This window comes from Rhinoderma darwinii, chromosome 4 (genome assembly GCF_050947455.1).
Source record: "Rhinoderma darwinii isolate aRhiDar2 chromosome 4, aRhiDar2.hap1, whole genome shotgun sequence".
Classification (NCBI taxonomy): Eukaryota; Metazoa; Chordata; class Amphibia; order Anura; family Rhinodermatidae; genus Rhinoderma; species Rhinoderma darwinii.
In genome coordinates, this window is record NC_134690.1 from 94,305,913 (window position 1) to 94,323,669 (window position 17,757).

At 41.9% G+C, this 17,757-nt stretch overlaps 2 protein-coding genes across 6 annotated transcripts in view; one reads left to right on the forward strand and one right to left on the reverse strand.

Annotated features, from left to right (window-relative positions):
- Positions 1 to 568: 568 nt before the first annotated feature.
- THAP4 (THAP domain containing 4) lies at positions 569 to 13,145 on the reverse strand. Of its 3 annotated transcripts, none has more exons than XM_075861381.1 (6): positions 12,798 to 13,145; positions 10,679 to 11,580; positions 5,155 to 5,311; positions 4,215 to 4,324; positions 1,945 to 2,048; positions 569 to 759 (listed from the first exon to the last, which is right to left on the reverse strand). In XM_075861381.1, the coding sequence occupies exons 1-6, from the start codon at positions 12,872 to 12,874 to the stop codon at positions 640 to 642; spliced, it is 1,470 nt and encodes a 489-aa protein (XP_075717496.1). In that variant the 5' UTR covers positions 12,875 to 13,145; the 3' UTR covers positions 569 to 639. The 3 variants fall into 3 exon arrangements, with proteins under 3 accessions (XP_075717496.1, XP_075717497.1, XP_075717498.1); XM_075861382.1 differs by having other exon boundaries at positions 11,267 to 11,580; positions 12,798 to 13,142; XM_075861383.1 differs by lacking the exons at positions 10,679 to 11,580; positions 12,798 to 13,145 and adding an exon at positions 8,021 to 8,117.
- Positions 12,674 to 17,757, forward strand: part of ATG4B (autophagy related 4B cysteine peptidase) — a 37,277-nt gene continuing 32,193 nt past the window's right edge. The window contains exons 1-3 of one of the 3 annotated variants that reach the window (XM_075861385.1): positions 12,674 to 12,719; positions 15,798 to 15,899; positions 16,568 to 16,639. In XM_075861385.1, coding sequence (XP_075717500.1) covers positions 12,686 to 12,719; positions 15,798 to 15,899; positions 16,568 to 16,639 — 208 coding nt within the window. In that variant the 5' untranslated portion in view covers positions 12,674 to 12,685. Of the gene's footprint in view, positions 12,720 to 13,182; positions 13,269 to 13,444; positions 13,466 to 15,797; positions 15,900 to 16,567; positions 16,640 to 17,757 lie in introns of those variants that run through there. The other 2 variants (XM_075861386.1, XM_075861387.1) reach the window with 2 other exon arrangements.

Sequence of the window (17,757 nt, forward strand, 5' to 3'; positions counted from 1 at the left end):
TATTTAACTCATTTTTACTTTTTTTATTAGTTCCGCTAGGGGACTTCAACCAGCGATCGTTAGATCGCTTGCACGATATACTGCAATAGTAATGGAGGCAGGGCTTAATATGTGCACAAAGATGGCGGACCTGGGGGCCTTCATTAGGCCCCCAGGCAGCCATCGCCCCCCCCCCGCGATTGCGTTGCGGGGGGCGCGATGAGCTGTTAGAGGGGGTTGCCCCCCTCTTTCTAACGATTTAAGTGCAGTGGTCGTTATTGACCGCAGCATTTAATGAGTTAAACGAGCGGGATCGCGCTTGAGAACGATGCCGCTCGTTACTCTGAAGTGTCGGTTGTAACAAACAGCCGACATCCGCATCGTATGGAGCGGGTTCACTCCGTGAGCCCGTTCCATACTTCCCCTACCCGACTTTGGCGTATAGATACATCAAATGTCGGGAAGGGGTTAAAAGAAAAGAAACACTGGAAATAGATCACTCTTTGCGGAATGAATCTATATAATATGAGAGTTTCACATATAACAACATTAACAAAACACATTTTTAACTATATAAACACCAGAGAAGTCAGCAGCTTTAAATTTATTCAAGTAATGTGAGCAATACAGGAACTACTTCAATATCTTGGATGCCAATGGTTACGAGGTAACTTTCTTGTAAGTAACTTGTAAGTGAGGAGCCATGGCCTGTGTGGCAGTTGCCATGGAGACAGTCTGCTCCAACTTCCCTTCGGCGGTCAGACAGAAGGTGCGGGAAATCTGTAATGGGAAGGAGTGTCACAGTACAGCTTCATGTATCCAATTATGAATGTAATCTAGCTAGTTTCTAGCACGATTATCTTTACTTTAGAAGAATGACCAGAGCTTGTTTTGTAAATGTAATTAAAATTCTCCAAATCATCTTGTTAGACATGGAATGTTACTTATTGCTGAGACCTAAGATCAGGCGTGGAAAACACAGTATAATGTTCATAATACATACCAATATACCCCCCACCTTAAGGATTCTAGCCCGGCTCCCATCTGTAAGTAATGCAGCTGCCGTAAAGTGTCATCCTTGTGACGTCAAGCAGACTTTACAACAGTAGTTCTAATGTATATTTCAATAATCTTGTGCGCCAATGTTTAGTTACAGCCGGTTGTCATTTCTCTCCCTGTTGCAAAATGTGTAAATCTTCATAGAGCGTCTCTTATGCACTTCTATTTCTCAAAGCCCACTAAGGGGGTGTTCAGATGAGGCACCAAAAAACTCCACTGTAAATTTGACGCAAATTCACAGCAAATCTATAGCAAAACCTGCAAGTTCTACATGCAGATTTTGCCACGGCTTTTGCCAAAGATTTTGAAAACTCACATTGACATGTTTTGTACTTTACTTTGTTGTGGATTCTTAGAATGCCAATTGTGAGAAGAGTTCACAGTGAATAGAAGAACAAAAGGTGGAGCAGAGGATGGTCTGCTAACATTTACACATCGTGCACCAGGAGGAGCAGAATGAACTTCCGGCTCTAACTAAAACAGGAAACAGAAGGTTAATGAACAACATGGCAGATTTTCAACTGTTGATAAAAATCAGCCTGATCTAAGGCTGTGTGCACATGTGTCTTTTTGTTAGTTTTACCAAATTTTTTATCTATTTTTTATTTTTTTTAAATAACTGTACAATATAGAAATAACTCAGCAAAACTATTATGTGGGAATAGAGGCTAAAACTTCTCCAGAAACTGGAGTATAGATAAACCGCTTCTTCTATAGAATCCACGCCATCGTATTTGTAAGGATGCTAAATGAATCAGCAGGAGACTTTTGAAGTATAAAATGGAGCATAATGTGTTTAGCTGGATCACAATAAAAATCTGTATTTGAAGTTCAGAATCAGTATCATAGTGCCGCGTGCGGTAGATTGATGTAACATACTCCCATTATAAGATGCACTCTTCTTACCTGCTGTACATGCGGTTCTTTGGCAAAGCTGATTCTGCTTAGTGAATGTGAGGTCAGAGTGAGCTGCTCTCCGTGCACCTCTCCTTCTTCCACCTCAACTACACCTGAAAATTGAAAGATGTATAAATCTTATGGAAGACCAGTAAATCTGCATATAAGAATGTAAGAAAATACTTGATAATACTGAAGAACAGCCATTGAAACAAGATATTGCAGACAAGGACAAAAGAAATATACAAAGGGTTCTATACAAATACTTTATTGTATTGCATTTCTATTACTATGGATTATTTTTGTTGTATAAAAAAAAAAAAAGTAGAAATTTTAAAAAGTGGTTGAAAATTCATCCCTGTGTGTCATCGTAAATCAGCTTGGTAGTATGATAATAAAAAAATAGTTGTAAAATCAAAGCATATATTAAAAAGATAAACGGTATACACTCTTGCTGTCAAAAGTGACGAAAACAACAACTGATCTATATGTATAGGTATAAACATCATAATGCGGGTACATTGTAGTTGCTTTGCCTTTTATAGCCTACAAGAAGAAGTACCCGACGCTGTCCGGGTATAACATGTCGGTCTGTCTGTTTGTGTGTTTATTGGATTTGTTCCAAGGGTGCCCAGGAGTCTAATCCATGCCCTCATATTTTCTTGGTTTCTGTGGAAATCGCTACTAGCCCTATATACCCTGGCAGTTACACACTGTTTATTTCAATTTTAACTTCCTAAATACCTAACAGCTAAACTGGTAGGAAATTGTGTCATAAGATTGTGACACTGTTGATTAACAACATTGGCAGTTTTATTACCAGTTGGCTACAGACTATGGTTGGATCATAATTGAAAACAGCATCATGCATGAAAGCCCACTCATTAGCACGCTGAACATCATGTGCTCTATCAGCTTGCTGACTGGCCTGGGTTTTGGCAGGAGGCTCTGTGCTTCTGAGAGCCACCTGTCTGATCTATTGCTGAGAAAGCCCGAGTTTGCTGAGGAGTTTCAGCAGCTTGAGCAGCAGTATGACGCATTTGAACAGCTTGCAGTTGGGCAAGTGGAGTCTCTGCAGCTAGTAATACAACTTTCCACCTGGCCCTCAGTAATCTCATTGGTTGCTATGGGTAACCGCTCCCCTGTACCTTCCCATCTAGGATTATCTTGTAAAGTGCACTACCTGCTACTGCCAGATAAAAACATTTTTACTATAAAAGCGAATGTCTGTAATCGTTCTGTTTAGTATTGGATCGTGATCATGTGATAATGGCTGATAACAGAGAACAGCAGCAGGGACCTTTAGGAAAACCTTTCTGAATACCCGAAGAACCTTTGTGCCGAATTTTGGGTCAAGAAGTTAAGGTGTATGGATGCCTATAGAGGACGACAAACAGACTCTGGTTGATAACAGAGAACAACGGCAAGGTTGGGACATTTACGAAAACCTCCCCGCACACCTGATGTACCTATGTGCCAAGTTTAGGGTGGAATGGTTCAGGCGTTTGGATGCCTTGAGGACAGACAAACAGACATTGACTTTTATAATATAGAATAGCAGAGTTACCCGGCACACTGGTCTATTTGTTTCCTACTGATATGAAGCCAACATATCCAATAAAGTCAAAGTGCAGGGTTCATTTTTGAAGGCATGACTGGTCTGAAAGGGGTTCAATTTATGAGAATGCTGAAATCCACGGGCTTGATTCTGTTGAGAGATTTCAGCAGCTCGGGCAGCAGCCATGCGCTTTGCCACATGAGTCTTTTGTCTAAATGCAGGTTCCTTTTTGGAGGCATAACCGGTATGAAAGGATTTCAATTTAGGAGAATGCTGAAATGCAGTATAGGTACAGTTCTTTACAGCGAGTAACACGTCGAGTAAAGAAAAATGGCTTGGTTGTTATGGAAACCTGGTCTACAACTGTGTGTACGTGAGTGAGGCCAAGAATGAAGGACCTGCGAGATTCTATTGGCTAATACAGGTCATCTGATGTGATATGAAGGTCCTGGATGTGAAAACCAGTGATGTCATATTTGCTTTTGTGAATATGTCGAGAACGGTAGGTCCTAGAGAGCTGAACCCCGGTGTAAACCTTCGGAAGCACGTGATTTACTTATGTGCCAAATTTGGCGCAGATTGGTCCAGTCGTTTACGTTTAGCCGTGCATAAAGAACAGTCAACATTTTATATATATATATATATATATATATATAGTAGCTGGTCATTATATTACAAACATACATGGATTCCAGAATTGTTGGTACTATGTGGAAGTTACCTATGTTCTGGGCACATATAAATGCCACTTGGTTGGTCCCAGGCTTCACACGAATGAATCCACATTCTCTGTGCATTGCTTTCCCTGTCTCTGGGTTAGAGGCACAAAACCTGCATGACATAAATCCAATCAGGTAAACTACACTGCCGTTGATGCGCGCACAGACAGACAGACAGACAGATAGATCTCAAATAAAGCAATCTATGTTCACCTTTACAACTCATATTTCCTTCTACCTTACTACCATGGATATAGTCTTCAGTCTTACTAAGGCCAGGATAACACACATAGTTTTTGTGGCAGTTTTTTTGAGCCAAAGCCAGAAGTGGATCCAAAAGCAAAGAAATGTATAGAGAAAAGACTGATGCATCTCCTTTTTTGCATTCCCTTTTGCTATAACAAACCTAGACTATTACATGTTTTTCAGAAAAGAAACTGCTCTTCAAAGCGCCCCTCCGGTCCCGGGACAACATTTCAAATAATGATGGAGTGTATGGAGGAATAATATCTGGTGCCCTCCAGTTGTTCCCCTCTGCCGTGGATCCACCATTTAATGGTCCCCTCTGTGATGTCCCAAAATGGCTGCAGCGCTTCTTAGACTACGAGTCTGAGACACTCCCACTATTCTCGGATTGGCCAGAGCTGCTCATGTGAGGGAGTCTCTTAAACGCAATCTGAGAAGCGCTGTGGCCATTTAAAGACAACACAGATGGGATGTTAAATCGGCAGATCCACGGCACCGGGGAATATTACTCCATATACCCAACACATTTATAATTTTGTCCTGAGACAGGAGGGTCGCTTTAACTCTCGGTAAGCAGCTGGCATTGGTGTGTCTGTGTGTAATCAAAATTGTATATTGGATTACATGTACTACTAAGAAGCTAATGTAATAAGATCTGCAAAAAAGACCCATCATCTGTTCTACTGCGTCACTCACGTGAAATTCAGCATTGGCTGTCCTACATGTGAGATGACCGCTTCCTCCATGTAACAAAAAGGTGGGATTGAGGGAAACTCTCCTTTACCAGGGGGATCAGATATCCATGTCCCCAGCATCCATGCCAGTGGCGCTACAGCTGGGTTCAAGGGAGGACCTGTAAAAACAACAAACTTACTTATATACTTCATTTTAAAACCTTTCTAATAGTCTTACAAAAATGTTTCTTCTTCATTCTTTTGGTCTTTTAGATGGAGGAGCAAGATGTAAAGCATATTCTCACCTTTGAACTTCATTTTAAAGTATACATTCGCTGTAGTTATAATATGCATATAGAGTTCAATAAATTTGTAAATATATTGCATTATTTATCTTGTATTGATCCTTTATTAGTCCAGAGCTGCATTCACAATTCTGCAAGCGCTTATTGAAAACAGTTGACATGTCCCTAACAGCTTAGCCGAGCTTCTATAATGTAGTGCTCTGTACCTTATTGCAACTCGAAAGAGGTTTTTTCGACATCCTACCAGAATACAAATCACAAGAGAAAGTACTTTAGGGATTTTGAAAAAGCAGAGAATGCTGGGGGATTTGAGCTCTGCACCTTTGAGAATTATGAATGTAGGTGTGGATGGGACTAGATTATAATACATGATCTAACTCAGGATCAGCATAATGTATGTAAAGTATTTTGCTACAAGAAGAACAAATGGAATAAAGGAGAACACTTGGACATTTTTAATGACATTCAATTGCAAAGGTGTTTGTGAGCCCACACCGAGTTACATTAAAGGGCACCTGTCAGCAGGTTCATAATGCCCTAAACTTTGGGCCAAGTGGTTTTCCAACCCTGTAAATAAAAAAAACAATTAGCTGCATAATTGATTTCCCTTTCCTTTACGGTCTCTGTTTAGACTGTGGCAGCAATGACGTCTCATCACTGGCAGCAGTGCTGACATGTCGACCTTACTGACGTCACCGCTGTGGCCAGTAAATGACTGCTACCGTCACATGTCGGAACATCACAACATCGCTGAAGCTGTCTAAACTAAGATAAGGGGAAACTGAGAACCACTGACGCTAGTATTTTTTTACTCCTTTAGGTTCCCCTTCAATATGTAAAAGTTGAACCCAACAGTAAAAGGTTTCTTGTACTGGCTCACCGACTAATAACCTCTTGAATCCCACACCCAACCCCAAGTCCCGTGACATATTCTCTATGCCTAACATCATTCTGTACTGTCAGAGTTAGACTGGATTTACATGAGCTTGTGCGTTTTGCGCACGCAAAAATTGCTGAGTTTTACGTGCGCAAAAGGCACTTAACAGCTACGTGTGTCAGCCCCGTATGATGCGTGGCTGCGTGATTTTCGCGCAGCCGCCATCATTATGACACTCCGCGACAACCCCTTTAATTATCTATTATACAAACTCACATTAATAGACAGCATTAAATACAATATGTATTTAAAGAACGTTCTTTTCATGTTTTTTTTTTTTCACAGTTACGCATTTGCGGGCAGCAAAGAACTTTATTTACACTTTCACCGTTAGGACAGCAATATTTAACTTCAGCATTTTTAAGCCAAAACCAGAAGTGGGAACTACACAGAGAAATAGGATAATAAAAAGCTTTGTACTGCTTCCGTGTTTTGCACCTACTCCTGGTTTTGGCTAAGGCTATGTTCACACGCTTAACAAAAACGGCTATAAATACGGAGCTGTTTTCAAGGGAAAATAGCCTCTGGTTTTCAGCTGTTTTTTAAGCATCAAACTTTTTTTTACGCGTTTTTTACAGCCGTTTTTGGAGCGGTTTTTCTATTGAGACAATGAAAAGCTGCTCCAAAAAGGGCTCAAGAAGTGACACGCCGTTTTTGCCGTTGAAATCAATGGGCAGATGTTTGGAGGCGTTCAGCCCCCGTATTTTCAACCGTTTTTCTGGGCGTGAACATACCTTTACAAACACGGAATCAAAATAATGCCGCATGAAAGTGCCCAATGTTTTAATAGGTGTAATACTTTACTGCCTCCTAGTGGTTACTATGATAATTATAAAACAGTAAGTTCCACATACTACACATTAGAAATCAGTAGAAAACAACCACAACATGCGGGTGCCAGCAGCACATTCTTAGACACAGTGGCTACTTGGCTCCAAGGATTTGTCTAACCCATGTAATCCCCGCTGACTGCAACAACAAGGTCTGTCTTGTGAAGCCGATGCCCCCTACATTGCCACGGCCTGAAGCCAACACCATCGGACAGATTTCAGACTATCCATATTTCAGATTACCAGGTAGCGGTGTACCGGCCTATTACTCTCACCGATACCACAATAAATCGGTAAATATTGCATGACGAAAGATGACTGAACTAGACTAAAAGAAAAACAAAATGTTTTAAATATCTTTCCCCGATTTAGTCTAATAACTCTACAAAAGAAAGAAAACAACATTGGTCACACACACAAAAAAACAAAAAAAACAAAAAAGATTACAAGTTACTCGGCTAAACAAAATATTTACGCCAATTAATTCAGCAAATAAATGACATTTCTAAATAGAATTAATCTGGTCCCTGCAGGATATCGTATTTCTTTGAGCGTCTCTGTATATGGGACTTGTTTAACATACAGGGGTGTGATATTCTGAGTAGTTACACAGGTGCGATGGAAAATTCTGAACTAAAAAAAGACTTCATCATCGAGAGGTCTGCAGTTAATGGAGTATAATGTATATCAGCAATGTCTCCTCAGACGCTGGCATTGCCCCTTACATACAATGTGTGGCAGATTGGCGCGGTGTGCTACACCCCAGCAGTGAAGGGGTGCAGATAACATATACACACTAGGCACAGCAGACTTTACCTGCACTGAGCTCACTTGCCATTCTCCCCTCTGCAGGCAGGAAGTGATGTCACGCAAGAGCAGTGCACACTGGGAAATATAGTTTCAGGTTACACTTTGCAGGACTTGTGATGTATGTGTGCACACTTGTAATAGGATCCAGTGATAAATCTGACAATCTCAGCCATGATAAGGGGAAGCGGACAGTGTAATGGTACAGATTATGTCACGTTAAACAATATTAATAATAGCTGTAGATCAAATACAATGAGGAGGTGCATAAAAACCCATGCCGTTGTCCTTAGCAACCCAGCAGATTTCTACTGGAACAATCTCAATTACATGACACGGAGGGCCGATCAGTTTCTTCCTCCAATTGTTTAAATGCATTCTTTATGATACTAAAAAAAAAAAAAAAAAAGATAGTAAAGGACGACACCCATTTAGTTTAATAGTGTGAAAAAAAAAAATACCCTTTTTGACCGATCTATTTTGGGATAGACCAAGCAATTAATTTTTTTTCGTATTTTCCCCATCTTTGCACTCCAAGACTTATAACTTTTTTTTTTTCGTAGACATAACCGTGTGAGGGCTTGTTTTTTTGAGGGACAAGTTGTATTTTTTAATGGTAATATTTTGGGGTACATATAACTTAGATTAAATTTTCTTGGGGAGAAATGGAAAAATATTCTAAGAGATATGACATTTTTATTTTCCCTCCAACGTAACTGTATGACAGCCTATTTTTTGTGGGACAACTTGCAGTAATTTTGGGGTACATACGACTCTGATCTCTTTTTATTCCGATTTTTGGAATGCGGGATGAACAGAAAACAGCAATTCTGGCCTTGTTTCTTTTTTTTACGGCGTTCAACATGCAGGATAAAGAACGTAATAGTTTTATAGGTTGGGTAGTTCTGGACGCAGCGATACCAATTATGTGTCCCTCTGTTGGTAAACCTGGGGGCGTGTTTGGCCCCCGGCTGCAATCGAAACCGCGACGAGGGGGTGCCAATGGGGTGACAGAGGGTGCCCCTTTTCCTGAAATCACTTAGATGTCGTAATCGCTATTGACCATGGCATTTAAGGGTATGTTCACACGTAGTCAACAAAAACGTCTGAAAATCCAGAGCTGTTTTCAAGGGAAAACAGATCCTGCTTTTCAGACGTTTTTTTACCAACTCGCATTTTTCGCGGCGTTTTCACGCCGTTTTCGCGGCATTTTTTACGTCCGTTTTTGGAGCTGTTTTCATTGGAGTCTATGAGAAAACAGCTCCAAAAACGTCCAAAGAAGTGTCCTGCACTTCTTTTTACGAGGCGTAATTTTACGCGTCGTAATTGCCGTACGACGCGTAAAATTATGCGTCGTGTGGACAATACAGCGTTCTACCCATAGAAAGTAATGGACAGATGTTTGACGACGTATTTGAGACGTATTTCCAGACGTAAAACGAGGCAAAATACGCCTCGTATACGTCTGAAATTTGGCCGTGTGAACATACCCTAAGTGTTAAACAACTGAGGCATCTATCGAACTGATCGTTCCTCAGTCATCTACCCCTGGAGGAACCAAGCATCACCAGAAATGCCTAAGGCGACATACACACGTTGCGGAGCCGCAGATAAACACAGGTAAATCCACACTTAACATTGCATTTTTTTTTTTTAAGAATTTTTAGGTGCGAATTTTACATTTTGATGCAGATTGGGGTTTTGTTTTTTTTTTATAAACTTGTCAGGTACAGTTCTAAGGCAGAAACGCAAACTACATTTACATTCTGCAGATTTTTTAAATCCACACCGCAAGTCAATTCTGCAACACGTAGATGAGTTTACATGGAAACTTTACGCTGTGAAATTGCTGAGCAAATCAGCTATTTAATGTCTAGAGCCACATTTAGAAGAACATGTAAGGAAAATATATAGAACAAGGCAAAAGGAAGACTCAATTGTACTCCCAAGTAATGGTACAATACAAAATCAACGATGAATAGGCAAGAAATAGATATATTATGTCATAGCCTCCTGCACACATAGCATATTTTCCGTCCTGATTTGGGAACGGAAAACCTGCAGCGCAAGACTGTTGCAGGCAAGCGGATGAGATTGGGAAAATATTATCCACATGCTGCTGAACATTTTCTGGATTTTCATATCTGCAGCATGCTCATTCTGTTCTGGATGTTCACTGCGGAATTCACCATATTCAATTCAAAATCCGATTGATTTTGCTGCAGAAATTTGTGGAAAATCTGCTATGTGCGAATGTTAAAGGGGTTGCCCACGACCGGACAACTGATGACCTATCCCCAGGATAGGTCATCAGTATGTGATCGGTGCGTGTCCGACACCCGGACCTCGCACCGATCCACCACTCCGGCTGCCAAATGTTTTGAACAGCATGCAGCAGTTGGCGTCGGAAGCAGATGGCTCCGATCACTGCATAGCGGCCGTTCTGCAGAGCTGCAGTTCCGTAGAACGGCCACTATGCAGTGGTCGGAGCCATCTGCTTCCGGCTCCAACTACTGCATATCATTCAAAACATCCGGCAGCCGGAGTGGCGGATTGGTGCAGGGTCCATGTGTCGGACACGCACCGATCATATACGGATGACCTATCCCGGGTATATGTCATCAATTGTCCGGTCGCAGACAACCCCTTTAATTTAGTACTTCTTACCTTGCGCTTTATAGGCTAGCAGGCCAGCGCAGAGTTCCTCTTCTCTGGGTCTCATCAATTCCTCATTACTGCATTGTTTTATTTGCCTGGGCAGGGGCTTCGCTAGGGAGCAATGAGAATGTAGGGAGTCAAAATGATCTAAGGAGACCTCAGAGTTATTGTCTTGAGGAAGATACCGGATCTGTATAAGTGAAATAGGTTCCTGTACCGCATATGAAGGCGACTCCAATACTTCACCATCAGTTACGTTTGTCTGTCCAATGGAAGCCATTACTGTATTATTATTACTAAATGATTCCTCAGAACCATCTACACTAAAGACATTCCCACCGCCGTGTTCAAGTGACGGCGAGAGCGCGTTGATTTCTTTACGATGTAGATCATGTGGGTGTTTGGTTCCTTCTTCCAGCGGATGAAGTGAAGAATCAGAATTCACCTCACTTTGTGACAATGGGGTCGCTGAAGATTTACTGTATGAATGCAGGGAGAAGATAAACTTAGAAGCTATATGTTGGCCACACGGATGAAGATGCCTGGTGTCCATGATGGCATAATTTTTTGGGGTATTACCAGGGTTACCGCTTTTACCTACAGAATCTACACCTGGTGACACCAGATGCTTTTTATCTTCCATAGATAAGGCTGATAACTTTTTCATCGACGGTTTTCTTTTTCCAAGTCGTAATACCAATGCTCTCTTGGTTTTGATCTCTCTGCCATCTTTGAAGAGGGATGGCACAGCATCTGGTCTGAGAAGAGGGTGCTGGTCAGGCATACGTGGGACAAAGCTGTCGTCACTGAAATGTTCACTGCACAGGAATGAATAAGGGCCGGGGTTCCAGTCACTGCGCTGTATAGCGACCGTCCACAGGTAGAGGCGAGCTGAATCTTTAAGTGGAAACCTGGAAGGGGAAGAGATAAAAATATTCAGTATAAAATACAAACCAGATCATGTCATAATACAATATTCTGAAAAGTTAACAACCAAAATGGCTACCATTTCATGTCTTTGAACCAATAACGCAGCCTTTCTAAATTCCTGCACAGCCAATCTGCTTAGATGTGTCGCATTGGTAATGGGGGACATATCAATGAATAACTAGGCAAATTTGCCATTAAATAGGTTGTCCCCCTCTATTAATCAGTGTGGGGGATAAGTCACTTGAGGCCCTTTTACACGCGCCAATGATCGGGCAAACGAGAGTCCATATGATCGCTCGTTCCCGATCATTGCCCTGTGCAAAAAAGGCGTTAAAAAACACTTTCAACTGTTGGCGATTTTGATTTTTTTAAAATATGTGTTAACGAGGAACGGTCACCTCTCCTGACAGGTCTGTTTTAGTAAATGCTTGTATTTCCCCGTGAAATGACAATTCTGGAGCATATTTTATTACAACTCTGCGTTGTGCTATTCCTCTGTTATTCCTACTGGAAACGTATGGATATATTGACTGGGTTTTACCATTCCCCTTGTCAAAGGGGGGTGTCCATACACAGTCTGAGACGGTCAGCACTGATTGGACAGTGTCATTTTATTCATAATGTTTTAGGAGGAATAACAGAGGAATGACACAGAATTCAAAGAAAAGATTATGTGGAATGGTCATCTCATAGGGAATGTAACTATTCACAAATACAGACATTTTAGGAGAGGTGACGGGTCCTCTTAAAGAGGACATTTATCATAACTATTTCATGTAAAACACATAGCATAAAAAGTTACAGGTTCTGCTTTCCCTTTGGGGTATATTCACACAGTGCAGTTTTGGTGCAGGTTTTGAAGCCACAACCAGGAGTGGGTGCAAAAGAAGAGAAGTGGAATATTTTCTATATACTCCCCCCTCAATTTACTATCCAGTCCTGGTTGTAGCTTTAAACTGCATTAAAATAAAAACTGCACCACATCGGCACTGTGTGAATAAAACCTTGCACTAGTTTGATAAATCGCTCTCATAGATAAAACACGGGGCAACATAACTTGAGTGAAACTACAAATCCCAGCATGCCATGCTTCACATCATGATAATCTGCACGACAGATGGTAAGCAACAGGTGGCTGTCTACATTACATTCTTATGTTATTCTAATAATATCCGGCAGAGACCACCCTAGCCGGTACCTGTGAAAGGAAATAGCTCCTCTCTTTCCCTTTCCTTGACGGTTGGTACAATTCGGTGCTACACAGCAGATCACCATGACAGCCCCTTTCGTGTTCCGTACAAGATGGCAGCGCCCTTCTTCGCGGAAGAAACCCTGCTGTACGGAAACAAGATGGCCTCTATAATCCTTGTGTTTCTTTCCGATCCAAAAGCGGTTGCGACTTTAACATGGCACGGAGGTCTATGTATTAACCAGAACGGATACGAGCATTTGAGTATATCCCGCTGCCGTGGTTTGGCCTGTTTCCGTACAAAAGTATGTCAGCCTCTACGTAACTGCCTGGTTTCCGTGTTTGTATACGTTTCAGACATCCTGTAGCAAGCCCGCTTGTGATTGGTGGGTTTTATATCAGCTGATATAGCGTTTGTCGCTAGGGTAGGTTGTCTCATTGCCATATGAGTGGGTGAGAGAGAGGGGATGATGGACGCAGGTGAGTTCAGCATTGGATTGTGTGCTCAGGCTGCTACCTATCTGCCATGGCGCCTTATTGTAACACGTACATATATGAGAACTGCTGGGGTGAGCCGGAACAGGGAAGCGGCACCCAGTGGTGGCACAGCCCTGTAGTTCCATGCCAGGCCTATTGTCGAGGACAGTATTACACAGCTATAAACCCAGCGCAGTATTGTTAGTATTACTTCCTATGAGCTATTTCTTCTATTATCGGTTCACTGTACAGCGCCGCCTTCTGGTTCATTTTGCCTTCTAGTATTATTACACAAGGAACATTGACGACAACAACAACAACAACAACAACCATACACGTTCACTGATGACTGAGGCTTTCTGTAAAGTTTCTGTCAGGAGGGGGTTAATACATTTACGTCAGCCAACTGTACGCTACATTTTGTAAAAACTATTAGGCCTCATACACACGACCGTTGCCGTGGATCAGGCCGCAAACTACGAATCCTAATGTCCGTAATCTCTCCGAATGGCCTCCGTTCCGTATAATCTGTGTCATCTGTATTTCACAGTCCGCTTAAAAAACAAAAGGAGGAAATTGTCGCCGTCTTGTCCCACCCCTCCGGAAAAACTCATAGGGAGGTCACGTTGAGGGGATTTCCCGGGAATTTCCTAGCAACGTATCTACGAAAATGCGGACCGCACCCAAATGGCTTTTGTGTGCTGTTTGTCACTTTTGCGGACCCATAAACTCGATGGCACGGGTCCGGAAAAATGGACAGGAATAGGACATGTTCTTTAATTTACGGAACAACGGATCTGCAAAAAACCCTGATGTGTGCATGGCCTCGTAGAAATGAATGTGTCAGCGTGTTCTCTCATAAAATGCGGATAGCACACTGACGAAAAAGCCGGTTGTGTGAATGAGGTCTTAGGGACGTTGTAGTTATGAAAAAGTCTGCGGTAAATGTTGTATGACATGCAATGCAGCGTTAGCGAGGGCTGCGATCTCCATAGACTCTTAGGCCGGGGCTACACTGAGAATTTTGTCGCGCTACTGAATGGTTTTAACTATTGAGCTACAGCTGCAGTCCACACGAATAGATTGAGGTGCATGAAGTTTGATATAAAATTAAAGTAAGGGCCTGTTCACATCAGCGTTGGCTTTCTGTTCCGGGGTTCCGTCAGAGGTTTCCATCGGGTGAACCCCGCAACGGAAAGTCAGCTTCCATTTCCGTCCCCATTGATATCGATGGTGATGGAAACATTGCTAATGGTTTCCGTTCGTCACCATTCCGGAAGGTTTCCGTTTTAATGATGGAATCGATAGCGCAGTCGACTACGCTATTGATTCCGTCGAAACCGTCATTAGCGGCCGTTCAGCGGCACACGGAAGTGTGCATGAGGCCTTATTATACCATGGTCTCGTTGTTTATATAGGTTTTGATTGATGGTCATGTTATCACATTGACGTTCTGTACTTAAAGGGGTTTTTCCATGAAGGACATTTATGACATCCTGTGTCAGATACATGTGGATCCCACCTCTGGGACCCGCACCTATCTCCAGAACGGGGCCCCCTAAACCCCGTTCAGCCGAAAAAAGTTATATGGTCGTGAGTTACGTAAACCGCGTAACTCGCTGAACTACACTTTTTCCGTAAGTCTCATAGAATTAATGGTAGTTACGGAAACAGCGTAGCTCGCATGCTACGCTGCTTCCGTAACGGTCATTCACTACTGTTGGCATTACAGAAACCGCGTAGCTCAGCGAGTTATGCTGTTTACGTAATTCACGACCATATAACTTTTTGCATGGTCGGAATTGACCTCATTCAGCCGCGACACAGAGCGGCTGAATGGGGTTTAGGGGGCCCGTTCTGGAGATAGGTGGGGGTCCCAGAGGTGGGATGTCATAAATGTCTCTTGTGGGAAAACCCCTTTAAAGGCTATGTAAACCTTTGAACGCTTAAGCAAGGTAAGAGTCAGTTCACACAGAGTTTGTGGCGCTGATTTTGATGCGGAAACCGCGCCGGAACCAGCGCCAAAAAACTGCACACATTTGTTTTCCTAGGTGGCTTTTGGCTGCTCGTGGGAAAAAAACTGCGGCATGCTTTTTCTTCGAGTGGTTTCCGCCTCTAACCTCCCATTGAACCTGCGGCGCTTGTTTTATGCGTTGTTTGCCTGCGGTTTTTGCATTCGATTCAATGGCCATGGGCAAAAAACGTGGAAGAAAAGCATCAAAACAACGCTGGCAGTTAAACATCTGCCTTAAAATTTCTGAAGGAATTTTGCGTCAGATTTTTTTTTTTTGTCTGCAAAAAGCTCTGTGTGAACTAGGCCTAAAATTGCAGGATGACATTGAGTCTGTGGTTTTACCGGTCTCGCGCGTGTTTCCATTTAGCCCTAGTTTTGCAGTGACTGCTGGTACTTCGTGTTTGCATCTTCCTTTAGCAAGTGCAGCATTTGACATAAGTCGTTGTGTAGGAAAGAATCTGTCGTAACCATGAAAATGTTCTCATAAATACAATGATCTGTGTTTTATGTCTTTCTAGCAACACTTACCTATGACACTCTGCGGTTTGCGGATACCCCGGACTTCCCTGAAACTGCAGAACCTGTCTGGATATTGGGGAAACAGTACAGTGCGTTAACAGGTACCAACATATAGCCCTGCCGTCTCAAAACCCCAGTTTTTTCCTTATACAAATTTTTAACATTTCCCATCAATATCCTTAACTTTTTCCAGCCACTTATCATTCTCCTTCCTAACCAATAGCCTCATACGGTCTAATACTGCCTCAATTCCACATCACCGCTTATGTGGCAGGTATAGTGGCAGCCATAGACGGGCAGAACTCTGTCACAGACCAGTTACTGCGGTAAGCGATGTACTCGGCTGTTTCTGTCAGCCCCATAGACATTGAATGCATGTGTGACCACCGCACCAATCTAACTCCTCCTCACTGCGGTCCTGCATTGTGGAGGAACCGGGGGCTCAGGATCCCCGTTGTGTGTTTGGTGGGGCCCCCAGCGATCAGCTATTCAACATCAATCCTGTGGTTGGCTGATAAATGTTCTTTGTGGTATAACCCCTTTAACATTTCTAGTAAAAAAAGGGAAGAATTGTATCAATCGCACAGATGAACATTCTAAAATCTCCTTGTGCAGTATTGATAACGTTTGGTTGAGAGAAACACTCGTGATCCCACGCTCGCCCACCTTACATGATGTGTTGAGCTGTAAAGTGAGATCATATATGGCCAATTCAGGATGACGAGAATAGATCACTAAATATCTACTTTTATCATTTTTTTTCATGCAGAAAAGGAAGAGCTTCTTGATGATGTCACATCCAGACTGTGGTTTACTTACCGACGGAATTTCCCAGCAATAGGTATGAATGATCGGACCAATATGGAGCATGTAGTGAAGCCCCTTCTACGTGTTTGTGTCATTTTTCTCTAGGAACATTACAAAATGTACATATGCAGGTAATGTCCTATAGCTTTTCCTCAACCCACCAGTTTTTAAGAATTTCATAGATAAGCCGTTCTGTTAAGGGGATATTCCGGTCTCCGCAAATTTTCGTTTCCCCACCTTCCAAAAGCCATAACTTTTTTTATTTTTCTGTCGATCTAGTCCTATGAGGGCTTGATTTTTGCGGGACGAGTTGTAGTTTTTCGTAGCACCATTTATTTTGCCATATAATGTACTAGGAAACGGGAAAAAAAATATTTGCGGGGTAGAAAATGAAAAAAATAGCAATTCCTCCATTGTTTTATGCGCTTTGTTTTTACGGAATTCACTGTGCAATTAAAACAACATGGTAACTTTATTCTGCGGGTCAATACGATTACGGCGATATCAAATAAATATCGTTTTTTCTATATTTTACTACTTTTACAAGTAAAAACCTAAGTGAAAAAAGAACATTTATTTTGTGTCGCCAAATTCTGAGTGCCATAACTTTTTTTATTTTTCCGTCGATTTAAGTGGTATGAGGGCTTAATTTTTGCGGGATAAGCTGTCGTTTTTAATGATACCATTTTGGTGTACATGCGACGTTTTGATCACTTTTCATTTCATTTTTTGTGGGAGATTTGGTGACCAAAAAATAGACATTCTGGAGTTTACAATTTATTGTTTTTTACAGCGTTCACCGTGCGGGTTAAATAACGATACATTGTAATAGTTCAGACTTTTACGGACGCGGCGATACCAATTATGTTTATTTATTTTACTGTGCTCTAGGGGGAAAATGGGAAAAGGGTTTTTTTTTTTTTTAACTGTTAATATTACATTAAAAAAACCTTTTTTATTTTACAAATTTTTACTTTTTTTTATTTTATTAGTCCCCCTAGAAGACTTTAACCAGCGATCATTAGATCGCTTGCACTATATACTGCAATACTAATGTATTGCAGTATATCGTGATTCTGACATGCAACTATTAAGCCCTGCCGGAGGCAGCGCTTAATAGGAGCACAAAGATGGCGGACCGGGGGGGCCTTC